Below are 24,522 nucleotides of genomic sequence, written 5' to 3'. Positions count from 1 at the left end.
AAAAGGTGTCAGGGGGGTTTGCTTAGACAGAAAATCCCAAATCCATGACAGACCCAATCCAAAGGGCACTGCAGACCCCAGCCCTCCACCACACTCCTGTTCTCCCAACCTTTTCCCTCCACTTCATTTCCCACTGGACACTGGCAAGGTTGTCAAAATATTCCATGTCCACGTGTGCAACAGAATTCCTGTTTTTTCTTTATCCCACTTCATTTCCAGCCCAGACCACCTGGGCAACTGTGCAGGAGCATCTTTATCCCAAGGATCAGAGCAGCAGCAGGGATCAAGCCAGGTTTTATCCTCAATAATCCAGAGATTCATTGACTCCCTCTCAAATGCAGGAACAAAGCCAATCCTCGTTTAAACCTCATCAGTTCCACTTGGAGTAATTTGGATTATAAAAGTGCAGAGAACAGCTGGTGTTGTTATCATAACAACCTGCAAAAGGGATAAAAACACAGCCTTTAATTAGTGCAGATTATTGGGATTTAAGAGGAATACAAATCCATTCATAAATCCAGGCATGGCACCAGAGCTCCAGAGGACAAAGGGGACCCAAAGAGGTCAGTCCCTTCTTCCCAAAATCCTGATTCCTGATTCCAAAATACACCTCTTCCTCCTGGTTCTGACCCATTCACCTCTCACCATCCCTGAAAAAGCTTTTCCCCCAAAAAGGACCTTAAAGCGCTTTACAACTGGGATTGGTGGGGTCACTGCTGCCAGTGCTGGGGTGCAGCCCACATATTGCTCCAAAGGATGACATTTACACCAGGAAAACAGGGACAACCGCCCAGCACACCCGAGTTACTGCTGGAGTTGCTCCTAAATTGAGCTGGACAAAAAATTTAATGGTTTACAGGAAGTTCTGCAAGGTTTCCAGTGGCCCCAGGTTCTGGAGCTTCTGGAATCCAAGGGCAGGAGTGGATAGGAGAGCAGGAATGGTTTTCCACTCCCTCAGGGCAGGGTTAGAGCAGATTTTAGGAGGGAATTCCTGTCTGGGAGGTTGGGTTGGGAGGCCCTGGCACAGGGAGCCCAGAGCAGCTGTGGCTGCCCCTGGATCCCTGGCAGTGCCCCAGGCCAGGCTGGACAGGGCTGGGAGCACCCTGGGATGGTGGGAGGTGTCCCTGCCATGGTAGGGGGTGGGATTGGATGGGCTTGAAGTCCCATCCATCCCAAACCATTCCATGATTCCCTGAAGCCCCTGGAGAAGGTGCTAATCCACTTCCCAGCCCCATGGGAGAGCAGGGAGCCGTGACCCTCACTCTGCTCCCTCCCCATGGGGACACGGTGCCGGTGGGAGGAGCTGGGGCTCTGCAGGGCCAGAGGTGGCCTCGGCTCCATCCAACAGCTGGACTGAACTTCCCAATCCTTCTTCTCCTCTTCCAGACGTTTGCACTGCACTAGGAACTACATCCACATGCACCTGTTTGTGTCCTTCATGCTGAGGGCCGTCAGCATCTTCGTGAAGGACGCGGTCCTGTACTCCGGGTCAGCCCTGGAGGAGATGGAGCGCATCTCCGAGGAGGACTTGAAATCCATCACGGAAGCACCTCCAGCGGATAAATCGCAGTTTGTGAGTATTCCCAGAGCAGTGGTTTTCCAGGATTCGTGTCTTTGTCCTCTCTGTTCAACACTTACCCTCTTTTGGGGAGTTTTCCACCCTGCTCATTCTTTCACAGCCTCTTCGCGTCCTTTCCCATTCTCAGTCCATTGGTTCAGAGGGATTCCCAATCCCTGAGCTAAGGAAAAGCTGCTCCCATGGCAGTCAAGGTTGATGGTTTGATTCCCATCTGCATTCCCCTGATACCCCCTGGAATTTATGGCTGTGGAAGTATTCCTGACCATCCCAGCACAAGGCACATCCAGCCTGGCTCACAGCACTTCCACAGATAGGGAATGTATGACTTTTCTCCCTCCCATATGGAAAAAAAGACATTTTGGAAGGGAAAATGGGGGAGGATGGTCACAGGAAAGGGCGGGGCTCATCTACAAAGAGGAGGTGGTGTCTATGAGAGGGACCTCAGACAGAATCATTGAATTGGAAAAGAATTCCAAGGTCATCCAACCTTGGAATTGCTGGTGGGTCCCCAATCCCAGCCTTGTCCCCAGCCCAGAGTTCCACCTCCAGGAATTCCGTGGACACTTCCAGTGATGGCAACTCCAAACCTCGCTGGCAGCCTCTTCCAAGGCCTGAGCACCCTTTCCATGGGGAAATTCCTGCTGGTGTCCAACCTGAACCTCAAGCTCCACTCATGGTGGCTTGAGTCAATGCAGTCAACCCAGGCAGACGAGTCAACATCCCACAATAAAAATGGAAGAGACATCAGTTGGACTCCTCTCCGAAATTCCATGGGGATTTCACTGTATAGAAATCTCTGATGGCAGCATCTGCATTGCCCATGTGCACGGGGGGATGAAGCCCATCCTCAATTTCCCACATCCTGAAGGTCTTGGCTCTCCTTGTCATTGGTTCCCTACCGGATTTCCCATGGAAACCCAGGAGTTTGTAAAGCGCTTTGGGTTCCTTTGGGATGAAAACACTGTGAAATTCCCAGGCATGGGATTAACCCCACTCCATAGTTAATCCCTTGCTAAATTTCCAGCTCAGCAGGCATTTTGTCCAGTGAAAATTCCCAAGTGATCCCTGAACTGGGCAGGAGTTTGTAAAGCGCTTCAGGTTCCCTTGGGATGAAAATGTCGTGAAACTCCCAAGCATGGGATCAACCCCACTCCATCGTGAATCCCTTGGGAAAATCCCACCTTCCCACCTCAGGGAACAAAAACCTCGCTTCCCAAGCTGCCAAAAATATGGGATTCCCAAAGGATCTGGGCTCCGCGTGCTGCCCAGATCCTTCTCACCTTCTCACTTCCCACAACTCCTGCCAGGAGGGCACAGCCAGGGGGGTCGGGCTGTGCTCCAGGGACCAGGGACAGGAGCAGAGGGAACGGCCTCAGGCTGGGCCAGGGCGGGCTCAGGGTGGGCACTGCAGGAATTTCCCCATGGAAAGGGGGCTCAAGCCTTGGAACTGCCCAGGGAGGTTTGGAGTCCCCACCCCTGGAGCTGTCCAAGGAATTCCTGGATGTGGCACTTGGCGCTCTGGTGGGGATCAGGCACGGCTTGGACTCGATGGTCATGGAGGTCTTTCCCAACCTCAGGAAGTTGATTCTGGGATCAACTGTGGATTTCCTTGGCTTCTCAAGTCTTTCCCAGCTTGTGCTACAAACAGGGACCAGCAACAAACACCCTGTGAAAAATCAGAGGGTTTGGGAATGTCCCACTGTGCATCCAAGTGTCCCAATGGAACTTTGTCATTGTGTTCCTTTCCCACCCCAGACATCCATGTCATTAATTTACCGATTCTCACTCAACGCGCTCCAAAACTCTCATTTTTTTGGAAAGAACACAAAATGTTTCACTGCATTGTTTGGTGTTTCTCCTCTTGCTGGGCTCATTATGAGGAATAATTAGGATAATATATGGCATTCTTTGGATATTAGCATTTAATGGCATTTCTCGCTCTTTGGAATTGCATGGCAAACAAGCAATGAAGGCGACAATTAATGGATTTCTTTTGTTTCCAAACGAAGTGGGAACTTCGCAATTAGTGCCTCACATTCCCTGCATGAGGCAATAAATATAAAAAATAAACATCGAAAATATCATCAAAACTAGATGGGGATTTTTTATAAATATAAAAAATATTAATTAATTTGGAGGGGGGTTTAATTAATCTATTTTAACTCCCTCTGTCTATGAAAGCAATGAATGTAATGTGAGCATATCTTATCAATATGCAAATATATGTATAGATGTATATATTGATGGACAAAAATTAGCATAAGAACTGTGCGAGGATTAAAAAAAATTCTCTTTTTATTTCCAAGATGTTATTATTGGCATTTTCTCTCAGTCCTTTGCCTTCCTCTTAAAGGAAGGGACAGCACAAAGCTGGACAAAGGGATGTAGCAGCCACAGAATTCCTGGGAAATCCAAATTCCCAGACTCCAAGGATATCCACATTGACAAGAGCTGGCTTTGTACTGATTCATCCCAAAGTGGCACCAATATTCTGCAGCCTGTCTCTACCGGGGCTGAGAAATTGGGAAGAAAGGTGGCTTCATCCCACTCTGTCCCATGGGAGTGTTGGGTCACAGTCAGGGTTTTGCTCCCAAAAAATTAAAGTATTTCAGCTCAGCATGGAGTGAGAGCTCAGCCTTAACTCCACGATGTCCTGGAAGTCTCTCCCAGATCTCCCATCTTGCAGTTCAGGTGGGACACCTTGGGATATCCAGGGAAAATCCTCCAGGTCCCCTCTTGGAACACCTCTTGCTCCGAAAGCAGCAGGAGCCTTCCCAACAGTTCCCAATTGTTGGGGACAGACAAACAGCCCTGGAGGACCCTGGCACGGACATCCATGACAAGATGGGTGACTCCATCCCACCTTGGTCTCTCCATGAGCTGAAGAAGGAGTTGTAATTCCAAGTGCTGTGACCTCAGCAGGACACCCAGACCGGGACAACTTGGCCAAGGCCCCTTGGCCTCCAACATGGGCAAAGGAACACAGGGAAAAGATGAAACACAGGGAAAGATGAGCCCCAACTGCTCTAGGAAGTGTGTGAGCCCCTCACCACCAGGCTGGGAGAGAGCAGGGCCAGGCCATCATCTCTTTTTCTCTACTCACCTGCTGTAGGAAAAACCATCTTTGGCTCAGGATTTTTTTCCCAACAGTTCATCTTTCCTGCTCTTCCACAGGTTTTTCCCCTCACAAAAACCCCTGAGACAGAATTTTCTGATTTTATTTCCTTTCTCCACCTTGTTCCCCACCCCACCTCAATGTGTTTGCGCAGCACAAGAGTTTCACCCCGTGTTCCTTCTCTGTCCTGTGGTCGCTGCAGGTGGGCTGTAAAGTAGCTGTCACCTTCTTCCTCTACTTCCTGGCTACCAATTACTACTGGATCCTGGTGGAAGGGCTCTATCTCCACAGCCTCATCTTCATGGCATTTTTCTCAGAGAAGAAATATCTCTGGGGATTCACATTATTTGGCTGGGGTAAGTCATGGCTGCTCCTGGAAGAGCCTCTTGGGGGTGGTTCCTGAAGGAAACTGTGGATGTACAGAAACATGGGAGAGGGGATAAAGGCAGGATGAGCAGTTCTTGCAAGGACAGGCTTTCCATCCTGGGATTGATCATTTTTTTTGTGGGGAGTTTTGAATAAGTTAGAGATGGGACTTTTGAGTTTTAAAAAATAGGACTTTTCTTTTTAAAAAATCATAAGGCCTTTAATTATAAGACTTTTTAAGGAGTTATTGATTAATAAAACACTACTAATAAAAACATTTCTATTTTTAACCTAATCTTTAAATATTGTTACTTACATTACAGTATAAACTTTCTTAGTTAATTATATTATAATACACAAATTTATAATACTATATTCTGATATTTTTGTTTACTTCTATAACTACTTTAATTTTTTCTATATCTTAAACTCTAAAATTCTAAACTTTATTTTACTTAGTTTGACGTATCTTTACTTTTAACTATAAATCTGCATTTTTATTTTTAATACCTAAATTTAAAAGCTTTTCTAAAGTCTTAAATCAAATCCCGTGTTAAACTTTGACTTACAAACTCAAAATCCTAAGAATTCCTTATATTTTGAATTCCAACACTAGGAAGCCTTTGTCATTCTGGAACTGTGGTGTTACCATTCTGGAACTGAGGTGTTACCATTCTGGAATTGGGGTGTTATCATTCTGGAATTGTGGTGTTACCATTCTGGAATTGTGGTGTTACCATTCTGGAACTGTGGTGTTATCATTCTGGAATTGTGGTGTTACCATTCTGGAATTGGGGTGTTACCATTCTGGAACTGGGGTGTTATCATTCTGGAACTGGGGTGTTATCATTCTGGAACTGGGGTGTTACCATTCTGGAATTGGGGTGTTATCATTCTGGAACTGGGGTGTTACCATTCTGGAATTGGGGTGTTATCATTCTGGAATTGGGGTGTTACCATTCTGGAATTGGGGTGTTACCATTCTGGAACTGTGGTGTTACCATTCTGGAATTGTGGTGTTATCATTCTGGAACTGGGGTGTTACCATTCTGGAACTGGGGTGTTGGGGTGTTACCATTCTGGAATTGGGGTGTTATCATTCTGGAACTGGGGTGTTACCATTCTGGAATTGGGGTGTTATCATTCTGGAACTGGGGTGTTACCATTCTGGAATTGGGGTGTTATCATTCTGGAATTGGGGTGTTATCATTCTGGAATTGTGGTGTTACCATTCTGGAATTGTGGTGTTACCATTCTGGAACTGTGGTGTTATCATTCTGGAATTGTGGTGTTACCATTCTGGAATTGGGGTGTTACCATTCTGGAACTGGGGTGTTATCATTCTGGAACTGGGGTGTTATCATTCTGGAACTGGGGTGTTACCATTCTGGAATTGGGGTGTTATCATTCTGGAATTGTGGTGTTATCATTCTGGAACTGGGGTGTTACCATTCTGGAATTGGGGTGTTACCATTCTGGAATTGTGGTGTTACCATTCTGGAATTGGGGTGTTACCATTCTGGAACTGTGGTGTTACCATTCTGGAATTGTGGTGTTACCATTCTGGAACTGGGGTGTTACCATTCTGGAACTGGGGTGTTGGGGTGTTACCATTCTGGAATTGGGGTGTTATCATTCTGGAACTGGGGTGTTACCATTCTGGAATTGGGGTGTTGGGGTGTTACCATTCTGGAATTGGGGTGTTGGGGTGTTGCCATTCTGGAATTGGGGTGTTGGGGTGTTACCATTCTGGAATTGGGGTGTTCTCACTGTGGCTCCTCCCAGGCTCTCCAGAAGGATCAGCCCAGGCTTGGAGAGGCAGCACAAAGACACAGGGAATCCCAGGATGGGCTGGGGTTGGGAGGGACCTCAAAGCCCATCCAGTGCCACCCCTGCCATGGGCAGGGACACCTCCCACTGTCCCAAGGTGCTCCAAGCCCCATCCAACCTGGCCTGGGACATGTCCAGGGATCCAGGGACAACCACAAATCTCTGGTGGTGCCTCACCACCCCCAACATTTTGCCACCCTTCCTGGGCAGGAAATGTGAGGGCTAAATTTGGGATGAGACAGCCAATTTCAGGGGTTTATCCCCACCTCTTCCCAGGATCTCCTGCTGAGAAACCAGTGCTGAGCTGGAGGGGCAGGAATCTGTGGGAGGTTTTGAGCATCTGCTCCCAATGAGAGCCCCAAGCTCTGATTTCCTCCCTCAAACCTCAGCTGGTTCAAATCCTTGAGGTCTCCTGGGCCTTGGAAGACCACTGGAAACCTGCAATTTGTGGGGAAGAGTTTTTTATTTTCCTTTTCTTTCAACTTGGGCATCTTTTCCCTGAGTAACGAGAAAAGGGCGGGATGTGGGTGCAGGGAAGGGGCTCATTAGGAGAAGACGTTTTGGGCACACACATTTCAGAGGAGAATGGGATTTCTGTTCACTCCTGGCTTTAATTTTGGCTTCCCAGGAGTTACGAGGTGCTGGGACAATAAAACAACTGCCCACAGTTGTCTCGGAGTCTGGAGGTTGGGAGGAGAGCAGGGAATGTTTCCGATGATCCTTGAGGATGTAAGGAAGGATAATGGGGTGTGGGTTTAAACAGGAATTAGCAGGAAAACCTGTTCAGAGGTCGGGGGGGGCTGTGGTTACCTGGCACAGCCCCACTTCCCAAATCCCAGATCCCAAATCCACCTGGCCACATCCTGACTGCATTTTCAGGACAAGGTTGAGGTGTGCACCACCCCACCCCCGTTTCAGAACAAGATTTTTATGGAAAAAAGTTGGTGGCTGTCTCCAATGGTGGAACTCAGAGCAAGGCAGGGAACCCAGAACTGAGTCCATGAAGGATTGCAGATTTTTGGGATTCAATGCTCCAGGGCAGGGCTCTCTCCAGCCTTTCTCCTTCCCCAAATGGGGAAGAAGCTGCTTCCAAACCTCCTGTTCAGCTGCCCCATAGGTCAGAAACTGCTGGTGCTGACAGATGATAACGAGGGGAACTGTAAATAGAGAAATATTCCAAAGTGGGAATCCATCTCTCAGGAAAAGCCTGGTCCTGGACAGCTGGAAAAATTTTGGGAAAACCAACAAATTAGGAGATATTTGATGGGGTTTGGAGCAACCTGGGACAATGGAAGTTGTCCCTGCCCTTGGCAGGGGATGGAGTGAGATGGGATTTAGGGTCCCTCGGCACCCAGATCATTCTGGGATTCTATTTTGGGGATTTGGCATTTCTTATCTCAGCTGCTGAGGGCCGGAGAGGGCTTTGGATGGCACCTCCTTGCTAAAGCAAATGAACAAAACCCCAACTAAATTAAATTAGAAAAGAGAAATAAACTCATCTTCCTCCAAACCTTCAGGCCCTGTAAAAATTCCCCCTCAAAAAACAACAGTAAACTGCAAAGAGCAGACTTAAAGAAGCAATTCCCCAGAGGGAATTCGGGAGGAGAGGGAAGCAGCTGGAAAATAATGCCATGTGTTTAACAAGCAAAACCAAAGGGGAAAAAAGTTGGGACAGGCAGGGATTGCTCTCGTCAGCTCTCCCAAGCTCTGCCAGGGAATAATCATTTTATCGGAGCGACCACAGGGCTGGAGTCACACCTGTCACAACAGCCAGCATCCCTGGGCTTCCAGGAGCCTGAGGCTGCCCCGTGGAAATTCCTCTGGAATGAGAACACACGATCCCTCCGGGGGCAGTTGGGATTGCTTTGTTTGGATTGGGATGATAATGTCCACACAGGCACCCGCTCAGGCGGATTGTTTGGATAATTTTTGGGCACTGGAAAGGGCAGACCAATCCAGGAGCCACTGGAGACAGTGGAAAAATTCCAGTTCCCTGCAGTGGGCACCGGATCCTGCCCACACCGCAGCAATGAGTGACAGGGAATAGGGGATAAATAGTTATTCCACAGAAAAGACAGATTTGCCCCCAAAACTGAAATATTCTGGCAATAATCAGCATTGAATTTGTCCTGCCTGGAAATCTCCAAGGTGGAAACAGGGAGCAAAAATCACCCCGAAACATCTTATTTCTGGGAAAAGCAGGACAAAGAGCAATTCTTTGATGTCATCTCCGTGGATTTCTGTCCAGTATTTTCAATCCACATCCTCACTGGCACAAGCTCCATCAAAGTCCTCAACTCCCTTCTTCCAAGGGAGACCCTGCTGATGGAAAGGAACTCATTCCATGCCAGCACCCACCCAAAATAAATAAACAATGACATTATGGGCAACAATAAACCCCTTGGGAGACTCCCAGCTCCCTGCAGCTGTTTTTTGAAGGAAGTTTAGGAACCATGACCAATAGCCAGGAAACCCGAGCTGATTCCATTGGCGTTTTCCCTTCACACCACGTTAATTCCCACACACATGGCTGGGCCGCCCTGGATTTCAGCAAACTGGGGATTGCAGGGACACCTGGGAAAGATGAAAAGGATGGTGGGAGGTGCTCCGAAAATCCGTGATGACGATGATGAGGCCTGCATGTTTATCCAAGCAGGAATAATCCTGCCCTGAGAAATATGTACCAAGCAGGACCAGAGGACTTAAAAGTATTATTGTTATTCCCATTAAACATCAGGAAAAAAGGACACAGAGGGACTCATAAAACACAGGCATTGTTCCTCAGAGAAGCTTTTAAGTCCCAGGGAATTGAGAGCAGAATTCCCAGACCTACACAAGGTCTTTATTCCTAAAGTCCCTTCCAGCAGTCGCTCCCTCACTCCACGTGCATTTTTCCAGCTGCTGGGAGACACAGACACAGGAAAAGTCCTCGAGGGGGTGGGGTGGCCAGCACATCTTTCCCATTTTCCGGCTGCTGGGGAGATTCCTGACTTTATAGCACCTGCATTGTACACACTGTGTGTGTGGCTGGAAATGCACAGCGCATACAATGTGGATTCTGTACAAGTCGCTCACGGCACGGCGGGGCTGGGCTGGAGTCAGGGAGCACATCCATCCGTGGATCCATGTATCCATGCATGCATCCATCCATCCCTCCATCCATCCATCATCCATCCATCCATCCATCCATCCATCCATCCATCCATCCATCCATCCATCCATCCATCCATCATCCATCCATGTATCCGTGCATCCATCCAGCCATCCATGTATTCATGTATCCATGTATCCATCCCTCCATCCGCCCTCCATCCACCATCCATCCATCCATCCATCCATCCATCCATCCATCCATCCATCCATCCGTCCGTCCGTCCGTCCATCCATCCATCCATCCATCCATCCATCCATGGATCCATCCATTCATCCATCCATCCATCCATCCATCCATCCATCCATCCATCCATCCATCCATCCATCCATCCATCCATCCATCCCTCCATGCACATGTTGGGATTTTTAGGGATAACTCTTTTCCCACGGGTATTTTATCATTGCTTGGGAGCTGGAAGTCGGCACAGGATTATTAAGAATGGGAATTGTGTCTCTTCTGAAGCTCAGGACAGGCAAGAGAGGAACAGATTCCCGTCAAGTATATCCAAATCTCCAAAAAAATCCATCCTTTGCACTTAGAGCTTCGCTGTAGTGGGAATATCCAATATTCCACGGACAGCCTTTCGACATGGCAGCTCCTCAGTGGATATAAACTGAAAGAGCACAAAAAAATTCAATCCATTTAAACCTCGGATGATTTTCCAGAGACTGGAATGGGTGGATGGCAGGAGGAGGAAAGAGCTGGTGCCTGTCACCTTCCCCGAGCCCTCACTTCCCTCTCTCCAAGTTCCCAGTGCGACGGGTCAAGGATTTTCTTCCCAGTGCAGCAGCACAGGGAATTGTGGAGCGGGATGAATTCCTTATAAATGTGGCTTTGTAGGAGCGCTGGGCCTGAGTGAGGCTCTGTGTTTAATTATTTATGCTTTCTTATATTACCTCGGCATTCCCAGCTCCCCAGCCTGGATAAGGGCCCCGTTGTCCCTGGGTTTGGGACACAGCCGTCCCTGCTCCACACCCCGTGGTCAGGAAAACCTTTAAGCACCCTAATGAGACTTAAGTGCATGCTGAAAGTTAAGCCTGGGCTTATCCCCGAGCCCCAGTGAGCTTAGACTGGGAACAGCCTCTTCACAGTCCCCGCTGATAAATGTCGCCTTTATTTATTTTTTAATAATTTTTTTTTCCACCTGAAAGGGGTCATTCTTCCCAAATTTGTGGAAGCTACTGTGGATTGGATCCTGCTTTTTAAGGGAAGCCAGTAGGGGACTCGGTTGTACAAATAACTGGACCCTAAAGAAAAATAAATACAAGGTTGCATTTGGATATTGGGGAATTTTTTTTTTCTACGTTTCATAGGGAAAAGATGATGGCCTGGGGTAGCTGTGCTGAAATCAAGATGGTTCCTTTGGGAATGAACCTTTGGCTGGATATTTTGGAATCATAATCCTAAATTTTAGCATTTCTCTGCTTTGTGCAGCAGCTCTCTCGTATTTAACAGAGCTTCCAATCCACCCAGGGATTTTCTGGGAGAAACTGTCGGAGCCTGACTCCTGCTCTACCTTTCCTTGATGTGAAGGAAGGGAGGAAATATCTTGGAGAAGGTGTGCTGCATAAAACCATTGGAATCATGGAATAGTTTGGGTTAGATGGGGTCATGAGGATCATCCCATTCCACCTTCTGCCATGGCAGGGACACCTCCCACTGTCCCAGGCTGCTCCAAGCCCTGTCCAGCCTGGCCTTGGGCATTGCCAGGGATCCAGGGGCAGCCACAGCTGCTCTGGCAATTCCATCCCAGCCCCTCCCCACCCTCCCAGCCAGGAATTCCCAATTCCCAATCTCCCATCCATCCCTGCCCTCTGGCACTGGGAGCCATTCCCTGGCTCCTGTCCCTCCATCCCTTGTCCCCAGTCCCTCTCCAGCTCTCCTGGAGCCCCTCCAGGCCCTGCCAGGGGCTCTGAGCTCTCCCTGGAGCTTCTCCTCTCCAGGGGAACATTCCCAGCTCTCCCAGCTCCCGAGAAGAGCCATGGGATCACCCATGGGATGAGTTGGCCAGAGCCAGTTTCAGTCTCTCAGGTCCCAGCACTCTCAGACCTCAGAGATCACCGAGTCCAACCATCCCCAGCACTGCCAAGGCCACCCTGACCATGTCCCCAAGTGCCACATCCACAGGGATTTAAATCCCTCCAGGGATGGGGACTCCCCCCTTCCCTGGTCACTCCCAATGTGTAACAGCCCCTTTTGGGGGAGGAATTTTCCCAATTTCCAACCCAAACCCGCCCTGGCCCAGCCTGAGGCCGTTCCCTCTCCTCCTGTCCCTGTTCCCCCCCGGCTGTCCCCTCCTGTCAGGAGCTGTGCAGAGCCACAAGGTCCCCCCTGAGTCCCCTTCTCTCCAGGCTGAGCCCCTTCCCAGCTCCCTCAGGAGTTTTCCAGCTCCTTCCCAACCCCTTTTCCTTCCCTGGACACACTCCAGCCCCTGAATGTCTTTGCTGTGAGCCCCCCAAACTGAACCAGTTCAGCTCTCAGATGTGAAAGCTCAGCCTCAATTACGCATGAATAATTAAAAGCTGCTCCTTCCACCTTCCCCTGACCCACTCCGCCTGGAATTTTGGCGCCGGAGCCCTCGGTCCCCACTGACCTCGTGTCCCCTGTGTTCTTTTGCAGGACTCCCTGCTGTGTTTGTCACAGTGTGGGCCAGCGTCAGAGCCACTCTGGCCGACACAGAGTAAGTCCCACTGGGTTTCCTTCTCTCCCTCTTATGTGCAGAGTTTTGGGGGATTTATGGGTGAATGCAAAAGGAAAAATAACCAAGCAGAGCTGGAATTCTTCTCTGGCATCATTAATTTTTGGAGGAGGATGGTGGATGGAAGGGAGGGATAATTTTTCCTTTTTTTCCTGCAGGATCCAATAAATGGGAATACCTGCAATTGTTATCCCTGGGGATAAAGGGACTGTGTCACGGCTGGGCAGGGACAAGACAGGGATCTTTAAAATCCTGAATGAGCAGGAATGAATTTGGGACACAGCAGCTGCAGTACAGTCAGAGAATTTGGTGGTGGGGTGCTAGAACTGTAACTCCTCCACGGATTTTAAAATCCCAGGATGGTTTGGGTTGGAAGGGACTTGAAAGCTCATCCCATTCCACTCCTTCCACTATCCCAGGTTGCTCCAAGCCCTGTCCAACCTGGCCTTTCCCCCAAAACTCACAGGCTTGACCACACAGGCGCTTCCATGTCCCCAGGATCCTCCATCTGAGGGTCCCTGGGCATTCCCAAATGGCTCTGCCTGGGAAGACACTGCTTTCCAAAGGGGATTTCAGCTCCAGGCTTGGGTGGGCTGCTGAAGGGTGGCACATCCGTGACACCGGCTCATCCTCACAGAGGTTCCAGGGAGCACTGGTGGCTTTCCAGCCTCACCTTCCCTGAGGAGCTGGCCTGGGAAAACTGCCAAAGCCATGTGGGGGTGACCTGGATCAGATAAGGAAAAGCCGTGGCATTCCTGCCTCCAGAGCTGGAGAGAATTCCAGCAGAATAATTAACACTGAGTCAGCTTTTCCAGGGGCTGCTGGAAACTCCTGGGAGCAAACAGAGCCCATCCCTTCTTGGCAGATGGAGGATTGCATCCCAACATCCCAACATCCCAACCTCCACGTCGCCAACTGGCCCTCCCAGTCCTCACTGGGATAAGGACTAAAGGTGGATGGAGATAAAAGATTTTGGGGGATTTTGGTTGAAGAAAACCCCCAGGAAGAGAGTGCGGAACCCCAACATTGTCCCCATCACCGCCTGTCCCCATGGGAAGTTGTGCGGGTTTATTCCAAGGGGGAATCATGGAATGGTTGGGTTGGAAAACACCTTTAAAGGTCACCTAATCCAACCCCCTGCCATGAGCAGGGACATAGCCAGGATTGAAGAGGCCTACAGGGAACAGGAAGGGATTGTTCACCAGGAACGGGAGGGACAGGACACAGGGAATGTCTTCCCACTGCCAGAGGTCAAGGGTAAATGGGATATTGGGAAAAATTCTTCCCTGTGAGGGTGGGGAAGCCCTGGCAGAGGTCACCCAGAGGAGCTGTGGCTGCCTCGTCCTTGGAAATGTCCAAGGCCAGGTTGGACAGGGCTTGGAGCAACCTCTCTCCCATGGCAGGGATCTGGAATTAAATCATCTTTAAGGTCCCTTCCAACCCAACCCATTCCAGGATTCTGTGATCCCACATCAGTTCGGCCTCTCCTGAAACCTGGATTACTTTTAGTGGAGGGATTTTTTTTTTCTGGTGAGGAAGTGACGAAGTGGAAAAGGATCTCTTCCTGCCTGGAAGGGACAAATCTGGATGGATGTGGAAAGAACTGGAAAGAGCTTCACCCTCTGGAGAGCAGAACCATCCCAACCATGGGGAATATTCTCGTTTTTTAGTAGCATTACAGCAGGAAAAGGGAAAAAGGGATATTCCCAAGTCTCACTGAGCGCAGGCAGGGTTAGAGCAAGGTCCCTCCACAGGCTTTGGAGGAGCTCATCCTTCCAGGGGATTTTTTTCCAACAGATTTTTCTGGAGTCGATTGCTCCTCCAGTGCTTTCCTGACAGGATGTCCATCTCTCCTCAGGTGTTGGGACCTGAGTGCTGGCAATTTAAAGTGGATTATTCAGGTGCCCATCCTGGCAGCTATCGTGGTGAGTATGGGATGGGTGAGGGGCTGGGAGGCCTTTGGGTCCTTGGGAAGAGCTGATCCAGGATTTCCTACTCTAATCACTCTGTTATCAAAATTTCTGCCCTACAATAGTCCCTACGTGTCCACTTTGAGGGGTTCATGTTTGTCCTGCCTGGAATTTTGGCAGCTGAATATGGCAGAAGGGTTTGTGAGTGACTCCAAGGAGAGAAAAATTTAGCCCACACTTTCAGGGCTAAGACCCTAAAATCATCAAGGAAACCAACATTCAAGGCAATATTTCCAACCCAGACGATGCTGGAAGCTCTCAGGGGTCCTAACACGTCTTTACCAGGCATCTCCAGTGGCAAGAGATGGAATTTGGGACCTGTAGCTGGACCAAAGCTTTTCCCAGGAATGTTTCAGGGTCATCCCATGAGCTGATAAAAGCTTGGGAAGCCCGAGGTGGGAAGGGAAATGAAACCATCCCAGCTTTGATTGGATCTTTAATCACTGAGGGTGGATTACTCCAACCGCCACCCAGGAGCCAGAGGGGAAAGGAAGGATCCAAGTGACATTATCCCAACACAGGAGGAGCTCTCCAGAGCTGGAGAGGGCACCATAAGAGTTAATTGTCTGCACCAGGTGAATTCAATTATGTCCTAATTAAAGAACCCATTAATTACCCTCTTCCCCCCTCACCCTGCCCTTTATTTGGGGTTCTCCATTGCTCATGCTCCTGGTGGAATCCTGCCAAAGAGCTCATGCACTCCCCCAAATCCCATCTCCCCTTCCACTCATCCACGAGTGGAGCCAATAGGAATCTCTCCGCGGTCCAGAGGGTTTGGAATCTTCCAGGCTCTTCCCCCTGCCTCCCAAATCAGGAGGCCGTGGAAGATGCTCAGTGTGGGTGAGAAGAGCACCAGACACACAAAGAGCCAGAAATTTTCTGAGGTGGATGTGCTGATCTGTGCCGTTAGGTGAGATTTTTGGGGTTTGGCATGGGGCTGGATTTCATCCTTTTGGTGGAAATTCTCCACCTGGCTCCCGCAATTCCTCGGAAGAAACGCATCACCGGGACCACACCTTTGGAAATGGAGCAGCAGAGGCTGGAGAAGGAAGTTCAGATGCTTCAATTAAATTAACTCCAGCGACCCCATCGCATTTCATTTGAAGGCCAATTAGCAGAGGAGAAAGAGCACAATCGAGGCTCATCCTTGGAAAAATAAGGCTTCTCCAGGAGGCTCTGCCTGTGCCCTGGCAATTTGCAAATCCAGCTGTTTACTATGCAGAAATATTCCATGGGTTGTGTCAGTTTAATTTCTGTGGGTTCGTATTGTTCACTTGGCTGCTTCTGCCATTCCCACGTTGCTGGACTAAGTCCTGCATTTTCTGGATGAGATTTTGGAGGCTGAGGGGTTTAAAATCTCTCCACTTTCTGCTAATTTGAACGTAATTCTTTTGTCTGGATTTCTTTTCAAATGCAGCACATTTGGGGAAATCAGAGGAGTTTCCCTCCTGGGGGTGATAATGTTGAGCATCTTTAATTTTGCCGACAAATGCAGTACAAAATCCCACTTTGGAGTCTTTAGAGCTGGAAAAGCTCCTCTAGAGACATAAACCTGCTTAGTTTTTCCCTTTCTGATGGTTTCCAATGAATTAAATGCCCCCAGGCTCTGTCCTTCCCTGCCTGTCGGTCTGTCCGTTCTTCCCTTATAATTCCTGTGCCAGTCAGGAAATTTCAGCCAAATGGAACTCAGGGAATGGGGTTGCAGGGATGTAAAATTTCCACAAACCTCATGAAAACAGGGAAATGGACGTGAGAGAGAATTTTCACTCATATCCCAGTGAGGGAAAGGGCGTGGCACAACCTTCCCTGCTTTTTCTATGGAGAGCAGTTCCAAACGAGCTTGCAGCTCCTCCTCGGAGGAGGAATCCAACCACAGGAGACAAAGCCACAGCAGATCAGCCCCTGCTGGCTCAGCAGCTCAGGGAATTCCTGGTTTTACCAGGGGGGATAACTGAGCATGGGAGCAACTCTCCAATGGTTGTGGTGGGATCTCTGTCATGGAAATGCTAGAACATGGATCTGCTCTGGCTCCAGCCAAAATGAATCCAAGGAGGTCTCCTGGATAATCCAGTTTGAGGTTCACAATGGTTCCCTCCCTGAAACTCTGAGCCGGTGTATGGTGCGGTAATTTTGTGTCTCAAAATGCTGGAGGCTCCAGGGGAATCCGGAGGCATTATCAAACAGCATGGATCTGCTCATCGAGGTTATGGGATGGTCCTGCCTCTACCCTCTCCATAATCCCATGGAAGGGTTCGGCTGGGCCAGCAGCTGGTGGAATCCAGGGAAAGCAAGCTCTGAAGGGCTCTGCAGAGATGGGAATCTCCCCAGTGCCAACCCATCTTTCCTCTCCGTCAGGTGTGGCCATTAAATTCTCCCCAGAGTGTTCCTGTAGGACAGAATTGGAATTACGGAGTTATGAGGGTTGGAAATGTTCTCCCAGGTCAAGTCCCACCGTTCTCCCAGCACCACCATGGTCACCACCAACCCTTGTCCCCAAGTGCCACATCCACATGAGATTCCACCACTTCCCAGGATGGGGATTCCACCACTTCCCAGGATGGGGATTCCGCCACTCCCTGGGGCAGGCTGTTCCAAGGCACCACTGGAATTATCTTGAGCAGCTGGCCACGAGTTGGGTTCACAGATGTGTCTCCCTGAAAGGCAGTAGATAATATTCCCCGACTGTCCTCGCCTGCTCCATCCTAAACGCTTCCCAGAGGAATCTCAGCGGTAGAAATATGGGAGAAATCCAACAGTTTCATTGCCCTTCTTCATTCTTGAGCTGCCATCTCCAGTTAGCTTCACTCTGTCCTCACCGTGGTGCCTTGGGCTTGTTCCTCTTTCCTTTTGCACATGGAGATGTGGGAAGACATCCTACAAGTGCCCCTGGTATCCGAGGGGATCTTAATCCCAGCTGGGCTGTAAAGACAAAACCTCATTTTGGCCTCCTCCAGGTGCCTGCTGGGCCATTCCATATTCTTCCTGAAGGTTAAAAACCTTGGGATCATTCCTGGAACACTCATCCCTTCCACAGGAGGAGCTTCCTCCCCAATCCCAGCCCCTGCCTCACCTGGGGGAAACACCAACGAAACAACTCCACCATTTTCATCGATTTTTTTAACAGCTCTCGTTTCTTTGTTGTTTGTTTTCTTTCCCCTGCAGGTAAATTTTATTCTCTTTATCAATATTATCAGAGTCCTCGCAACCAAGCTCCGAGAGACGAATGCAGGGAGGTGTGACTCGAGACAACAGTACAGGTGAGTGTCACCTGCCCTGTCCCCTTTCTGGGGTGGGACAGAGTCCTTGCTTCACCCCCTTGGCTGTGGAGAAAGCCCAGGGTGACACTGGTGCCACCTAAAATAACTCAAAAAGTTTGTTGTCTTCCAAGTGTGGTAATGCAGAATGAACCAGAGCAATTTAAAACTCTCCTAAACCTTTCAAATCCAGCCTGCTGGAGGTTAGGGAGGAATTCCAGCTCCTCAGCCAGTTTCTGAACGCAAAGTGCAAAAATAAAACGTTGTTTGTGCTGTTGAAGGCCGTAAAACTTGTATCAGTTTATTTGCTTATTTTTATTTCCGTCCTGTGCTTTGTTAAGCTTGGCCTATTGGTTAAACCTGCCCTTGAGCGGGTGTTTTCAGTGCCTTGGCTGAACTGAAAAAAAGATTCCAATTTCATTTCGTTTTTTGTTTGGTTTTCCTTTGTCCTGCCAAGCTCGTCTCCCTTGATAATTCGGGTTATTTGTAGCATGGTCAAAAACTGGACGGGAAAATCAGACTGCTGGGACACCACGGCTGCTTGAGAGCTCCCAGGGCTCCTCGGGATCTCCTGGGCTGCCCAAGAGGACGCTTGGGAAGGGGGGAGAGCGGAACGGTTTGGGATGTAAACCATGAGCTCATCGCTCCCACCTCCCTCTCCAAACACACATTTGAGGCAGGAGGGGGATTTGGCAGGAAAACACCTCCCAGTTCTCCTCGCTGCCCTGTCAGGGCTCTGATTTATCCATTTATTTACTTCTCCCTGGCCGAAGCTTTGCCATTAATTATGGTTTGGATGGGGCCTGCTCCTTTTAAAGTGTTAAATTCCCCGGGTGGTTTGCAGGACAGAGGCGGTGCCGGCCCTTTCTGGGAGCCATTCCTGCCCTTCCCCATCCCTGCTGCACTCGGGCACTTGCTGGAACTCTTGGCACGAGGTCTAATCCCTCAATTAATGGCACTTCCAGGCAAAGCTGATTCCCTCCGGAGCCAGCCCAGCCAAATTCTCAGGGTTGTGGAGTTGTGGTGCCTCCGTGGAGTCCCCAGCACTGATCCTGTGCTGAGGTGGAGCTGCTCCCTGGAAAAAGGAGCTTTTCCAAGTGATGCTGAAGCCCAAGGCACCTCCTAGGAGTGTTCACCCCGCTCTGTCCTCCTCCCCTGGATTTCTGGAGTAATTCCACTCCCAACTCACCTCCCTCTGCTCCAGAAATGTTGAATTTGCAGGCAACCCCAACAAGGGAAGAGATGAGAATCCTGACTCCATGTTTGAGAAGGCTGATTTATTGTTTTGTCATATATATTATATTAAAAGAAAATACTAAAAGAATAGAAGACAGGATTTCATCAAAGGAAAGGAAAGGAAAGGAAAGGAAAGGAAAGGAAAGGAAAGGAAAGGAAAGGAAAGGAAAGGAAAGGAAAGGAAAGGAAAGGAAAGGAAAGGAAAGGAAAGGAAAGGAAAGGAAAGGAAAGGAAAGGAAAGGAAAGGAAAGGAAAGGAAAGGAAAGGAAATCTTGTGACTGCTCACAGCCTCGGCACAGGTGGCTGTCATTGGTCATCAAGTAAAAACAATTTCACATGCAGGGTAAACTATTCTCCAAATCACGTTCCAAAGCAGCAAAACGTGGAGAAGCTGAAACTTCTCAGGAGAAAAGATCCTAACGAAAGGATTTTTCATAAAATATGTCAGTGACAGAGATCTGCTCTGCACTGGAGCCACTGAGCCAGGGTGGATTTTCCTGCCTGGCCTCAACGGAGTGTTTAAGGTTGGAAAAGAGCTCTGGAAGTGAATTCTCCACCTCCTGCCCAAGCAGTGGCAGCCACTGCAGGTCATGTAGGACCACAGGAAGATGGAGAACCATTCGGGATAAGGGGATTTGGTGGATTTTAGTTGGAGCCGGAGGGCTGGAGTTGCAGCACGAATTCCTTTCCTTCCTTTCCACCTTTCCCCCATGATCCTGACCCAAGCCTGGAGTTGGAAAAGTCACCTCAGTGCTGTCACCTCCAGCATCACACAGGGCCATATCCAGGGTTGGACTGGCCCACGCTGGAGCATGAACCGAGAGCTTGGAATTCCAGGTGGAATTCCACAGCACCTGTGTAGACATCCCATATCCAAGGGGACAAGGAGAAAACCACGAGCAGCTCGTGCCCAGTGACAAACCTGGCTGGGCTGGTGATGCTGGAGAGATTTATCCATGCACTAATTCCTTTTCCCCCCTTTTTCCCCCCTTTTCCCCCTTTTTTTCCCTTTTTCCCCCTTTTCCTTCCCCCTTTTCCTCCTCCTTTTTTTTCCTCCTTTCCCCCCTTTCCCTCCTTTTTTTTTCCCTGCAGGAAGCTGCTGAAATCTACCCTCGTCCTTATGCCTCTGTTTGGCGTTCACTATATTGTTTTCATGGCTATGCCATACACAGACGTGTCAGGGATTCTTTGGCAAGTTCAAATGCACTATGAAATGCTGTTCAACTCTTTCCAGGTACTGGAACTCTGGGAAAAACGGGAATTTCAGCAGGGAGAGGAGGGAAATGTGGGTGCAAGGCTGCCTTTAGAAGCAGGGCTGGGTTTACAGTACGCTAGAATTAATTCATGAGGAGATTTGAAAAATATTTGAGCCTCAAATCTGTTTTCTTCTTGCAAAATGCAACAAGAAAATGGGAAATTTGTCCAGCAAAAAATGTTGTTCCCAATTCTTGCCAGTGCACCCCAGGATCCCGTTGGCCTCTTGTCCCCCAGGACACTCTGCTGGCTCCTGGTCCACCAGGAGCTCCATCCACAGGGAATTTCCTCTGTTTCCCTCTCCTGCCCCACTGAACAATCCCACATTTTGAATGTCCCCAATCCCAGAGAAGCCTGGGGGCTGCTGGGCAGAAAAGAGACCCAAATTTCCCTAAATTCCCATTGATTTGTTGTTTCTTCCTCCTTCCAGGGATTTTTTGTTGCCATCATATACTGTTTTTGCAATGGAGAGGTGAGTCATGAGCATCTTCATTCCCTCCCTTCTTGGGTTAATTCCTCACCCAGGTGGATGCACATCAGCACATCCTCATTTTTCTGCAACAAACAACTTTATTTTGCAGTCCAAGGTCTCTCAGTCCCCATAAAAAATTCAAATGTCCTTTTTTTTCTGGTGGAAAACCCCCAGGTCAGCATGGCACCAATAAATGAGCTACTGGAAGCAGCTAATGGAGAAAAAAATGTGGAATTTTTAATTTCCTAGCACAAGTGCTGCTTAGTGCAGTTTTATTTCAAATTAGGAAGAAAAACAGATTGATAGAGTCACTGATTAACAAAAAAAAAAAATCTGTATTTTTCCAGGCTCTTTTGACTTTTTTATCTATTTCCAGAATGATATACTTTATTTTCCTCATTTCCATTAATTCCCTCTATTGCTGCTAATTAAGAAAGTGGATGGTCAGCGGCTGCACCCCAGGGAAGAACTTCCACGGACTGGGATAAAATGAAATTGATGGATTTTAAAGGGAATTTATGACCTAAATTAATGTATTTTAAGGGGAATTTATAACCTAAATTCATGTATTTTAAGGGGAAATAAAACTAAAAAAATTCATTGTTTGTGTTCTGCAGATAAAACGAGGATAAAATCTAAGGGGAATTGATCTCATCCTAAATTTAGCAACCTACTTTAGACCCAGTCTAAAATTCCCATTCCAGGGAAATTTCTCAGTATTCAGGTGCCTCTCAAGGTGTTTTTCCCACTGACACTTGATTTTTATGGGACATTGAGGCCATTCCCTCCTGGATGTGCTGCTCTCCATCCCTCAACCTTTGGGCAGAGCTATCCCACCTTTCTGGCCAGATGTTTTCGGCCATTCCAGATTCCCAGTGTCCAATATTTCATTTGGAAAGGGCAGATCTAATGTGAGTTTATTTATTTAATGCGAATTTATTATTTATTTAATGTGCATTTATTCCAATTTTATGGAATCACAGAATCTCCTGATCTGGAAGGGACCCATAAAGACAATGGAATTCCAAGTCCCCACAGAGTTTCCCACCCATTCCATTTGTGGACGCCACATTTTTCTGGCATTTTTCTTCTCCCACTCGTGGGGTTTTTTTTTTCCCCTCCTTTTTTTTTAAATGTGAATTTATTATTTATTTAATGCGAATTTATTATTTATTTAATGTGCATTTATTCCAATTTCATGGAATCACAGAATCTCCTGACTCGGAAGGGACCCATAAGGACCATGAAATTCCAAGTCCCCACAGAGTTTCCCACCCATTCCATTTGTGGACACCACATTTTTCTGGCATTTTTCTGGCATTTTTCTTCTCCCAGTCATGTTGGTTTTTTTCCTCCTTTTTTACCCCTCAGGTCCAAGCAGAAATAAAGAAGTCATGGAGCAGGTGGACTTTAGCACTTGACTTTAAAAGGAAAGCCCGGAGTGGGAGCACAACCTACAGTTATGGACCAATGGTTTCCCACACCAGCATCACAAATGTAGCCACGAGAGGGGCACTTGCCCTCCACCTCAACACGAGACTTATTCCAGGGACCCTCAACGGCCACAGGAATTTGCCAGGTTATGTGAAAAATGGCTCCATTTCAGAGAATTCCATGCCTTCCTCCGGCCCGGAGCAGTACAACAAAGATGAGGAATACCTGAACGGCTCCGGGCTCTACGATGGAGACAGACCCACGGTCCTGGTGGAAGAGGAGAGAGAGACAGTGATGTAAAGACAGGAGGAGGAAAGGAAAAATTCAGCCAAAGGATGAAAAAAAAAAGGTTCCTGGAGAGCATTTAGTGGGAAAAGACCATCAGGCCATGCAGCGGATTCTGAGGGTTTCCATGCAGCTCCTCTGTTCTGTGGAATGAGAGATTAAGTTATTTGGGGAAACAAAAAAAAAAAAAAAAAACCAACAAAAAGTGAGCCACCAGCGTGGCCAGTGGGTGATGCCATCCATGAATTCCGTGATCCACGCTCTCCTGGTGATAACACAGCCCTCCAGACCTGCTGGACACCGGAGATCCCGGGAGCTCGCCAGGGAGGGCTGCAAAGCCCTGCGTGGTCCTTGGACCCCTCGGGGAGCGTGGGCGGCCGAGGAGGACGGGAGCGTCCCCCAGGAAAGCAGGAGGCGCGCAGGGAGGGTGCAGGGCCATCGTCCTGGGAGGGGACAAGCCACCCTGGGGGGCAGTGGCGTGGGCTTGGTTTGTTCTCTGCCTGTGGATCTGCCTGGCGACACACACAGCGGTGGGAAAGGCCCCGCCACCCATCGGTCAAAGGTTGTGTTGGGTGTAACCAGCCCCGTGCTCTTCTTCCCTTGGGAATTCTCACTCCCTGGCAAAATGCTCCTCTGGGGTGGGGAGGGTTAACAGCTCATGGAGGCAGGCAGGGATTGTCCTCTCCTTTCCCTGGGTTCCGGGGGCAAGGCAGGAGCGGGTACAATTTTAGGGTTGGATGTGGTTATCGGCATGTGCAGCATTCCTGCTCTTCCAGAGGGGCAGGTGGAGAGGGAACCGCCAAGGGCACGGAATTTGCACGTCCCAGAGGGGTGATTGTGGCTAAAATCAGCTCCCAGCATGGATAACTCGGCCCTGCCTTTTTGCGGGTGCTCCTGGAAAGCAGCTTCCATCCTTTCTTAAAACTCGGGAATGTTCCTCGCTCTGCCCTCTGAATGTCCTGTTCCACAGGGTCGTGGAATTCTGGAATGGTTTGGGTTGGATGGGACCTTAAAGGTCACCTTGTTCCACCCCCTGCCATGGCAGGGACACCTCCCACTATCCCAGGTTGCTCCAATTCCTTTCCAGTCTGGCCTTGGACTCTTCCAGGAATGGAGAATCCACAGTTTCTCTGGACAATTAATCCAAACCCTAATGAGGAGAAAGACTCCACCAGCGGTTCTTCTGAGGGCTAATTAAGGATTAATTTCCCAGAATCTGAAGGGAGTCAGGAAGAGCAGGTGGGATCCTGAATTAGTGTCCCAAACTTTTATCAACCTCTCAGAGTAGGGCCTGACCAAAACTCAGTGGAATCCAGGGAAAAGTCTCCTCCCTCTGACATGCCCAAGGTTTGGATTCAGACCTGGGGAAGGATGTGGTGGCTGTGAGGTTCTGATAGGAGCTGGAGCTCCTCTCCATCTTCACAGAATCCCAGAATCCCTGAGGCTGGAAAAGCCCTCCAAGGTCATCAAGTCCAAGCTGTGCCCAATCCCCACCACAGCTCTGAGTGCCACATCCAGGAATTCCTTGGGCACTTCCAGGGCTGGGGGCTCCAAACCTCCCTGGGCAGCTCCTTCTGAGGCCTGACCACCCTTTCCATGGGGAAATTCCTGCTGGTGTCCACCCTGAGCCTGCCCTGGCCCAGCCTGAGACTGTTCCCTCTTGTCCTGAACAGAAATCCTTGACAGCCAATATTTATTTGTGATGTTCTTTTCTTGTTTCACCTCATCAAAAGAAGTCAGACCTCATCATAACCATTTCCCACCAAATAAGAGTTATCAGAATAACAACTTTTCAAAAATCAAATCATTTTCCTGCTCACTTCTTCTACCCCTCCTGATTTTCTGGCTCAAAGATATTTCTAAGTTATAATTTCA

The 24,522-nt window shown here is 48.8% G+C and overlaps 1 protein-coding gene across 1 annotated transcript in view; it reads left to right on the top strand.

The window, feature by feature from the left end:
- PTH1R (parathyroid hormone 1 receptor) overlaps positions 1–22,662 on the top strand; it is a 90,342-nt gene extending 67,680 nt beyond the window's left edge. The window contains exons 6-13 of the mRNA XM_066552971.1: positions 1,387–1,573; positions 4,897–5,050; positions 12,664–12,724; positions 14,601–14,667; positions 17,875–17,969; positions 20,295–20,436; positions 20,887–20,928; positions 22,300–22,662. Of these exons, the coding sequence (XP_066409068.1) occupies positions 1,387–1,573; positions 4,897–5,050; positions 12,664–12,724; positions 14,601–14,667; positions 17,875–17,969; positions 20,295–20,436; positions 20,887–20,928; positions 22,300–22,662 (1,111 nt within the window). The remainder of the gene's footprint in view (positions 1–1,386; positions 1,574–4,896; positions 5,051–12,663; positions 12,725–14,600; positions 14,668–17,874; positions 17,970–20,294; positions 20,437–20,886; positions 20,929–22,299) is intronic.
- The last annotated feature ends 1,860 nt before the right edge of the window (positions 22,663–24,522 follow it).

The sequence above is a fragment of the Molothrus aeneus genome, chromosome 1 (assembly GCF_037042795.1).
Source record: "Molothrus aeneus isolate 106 chromosome 1, BPBGC_Maene_1.0, whole genome shotgun sequence".
NCBI lineage: Eukaryota > Metazoa > Chordata > Aves > Passeriformes > Icteridae > Molothrus > Molothrus aeneus.
Note: the sequence above shows the minus strand (reverse complement) of the source record. Positions and strands in the feature narration are given on the sequence as shown.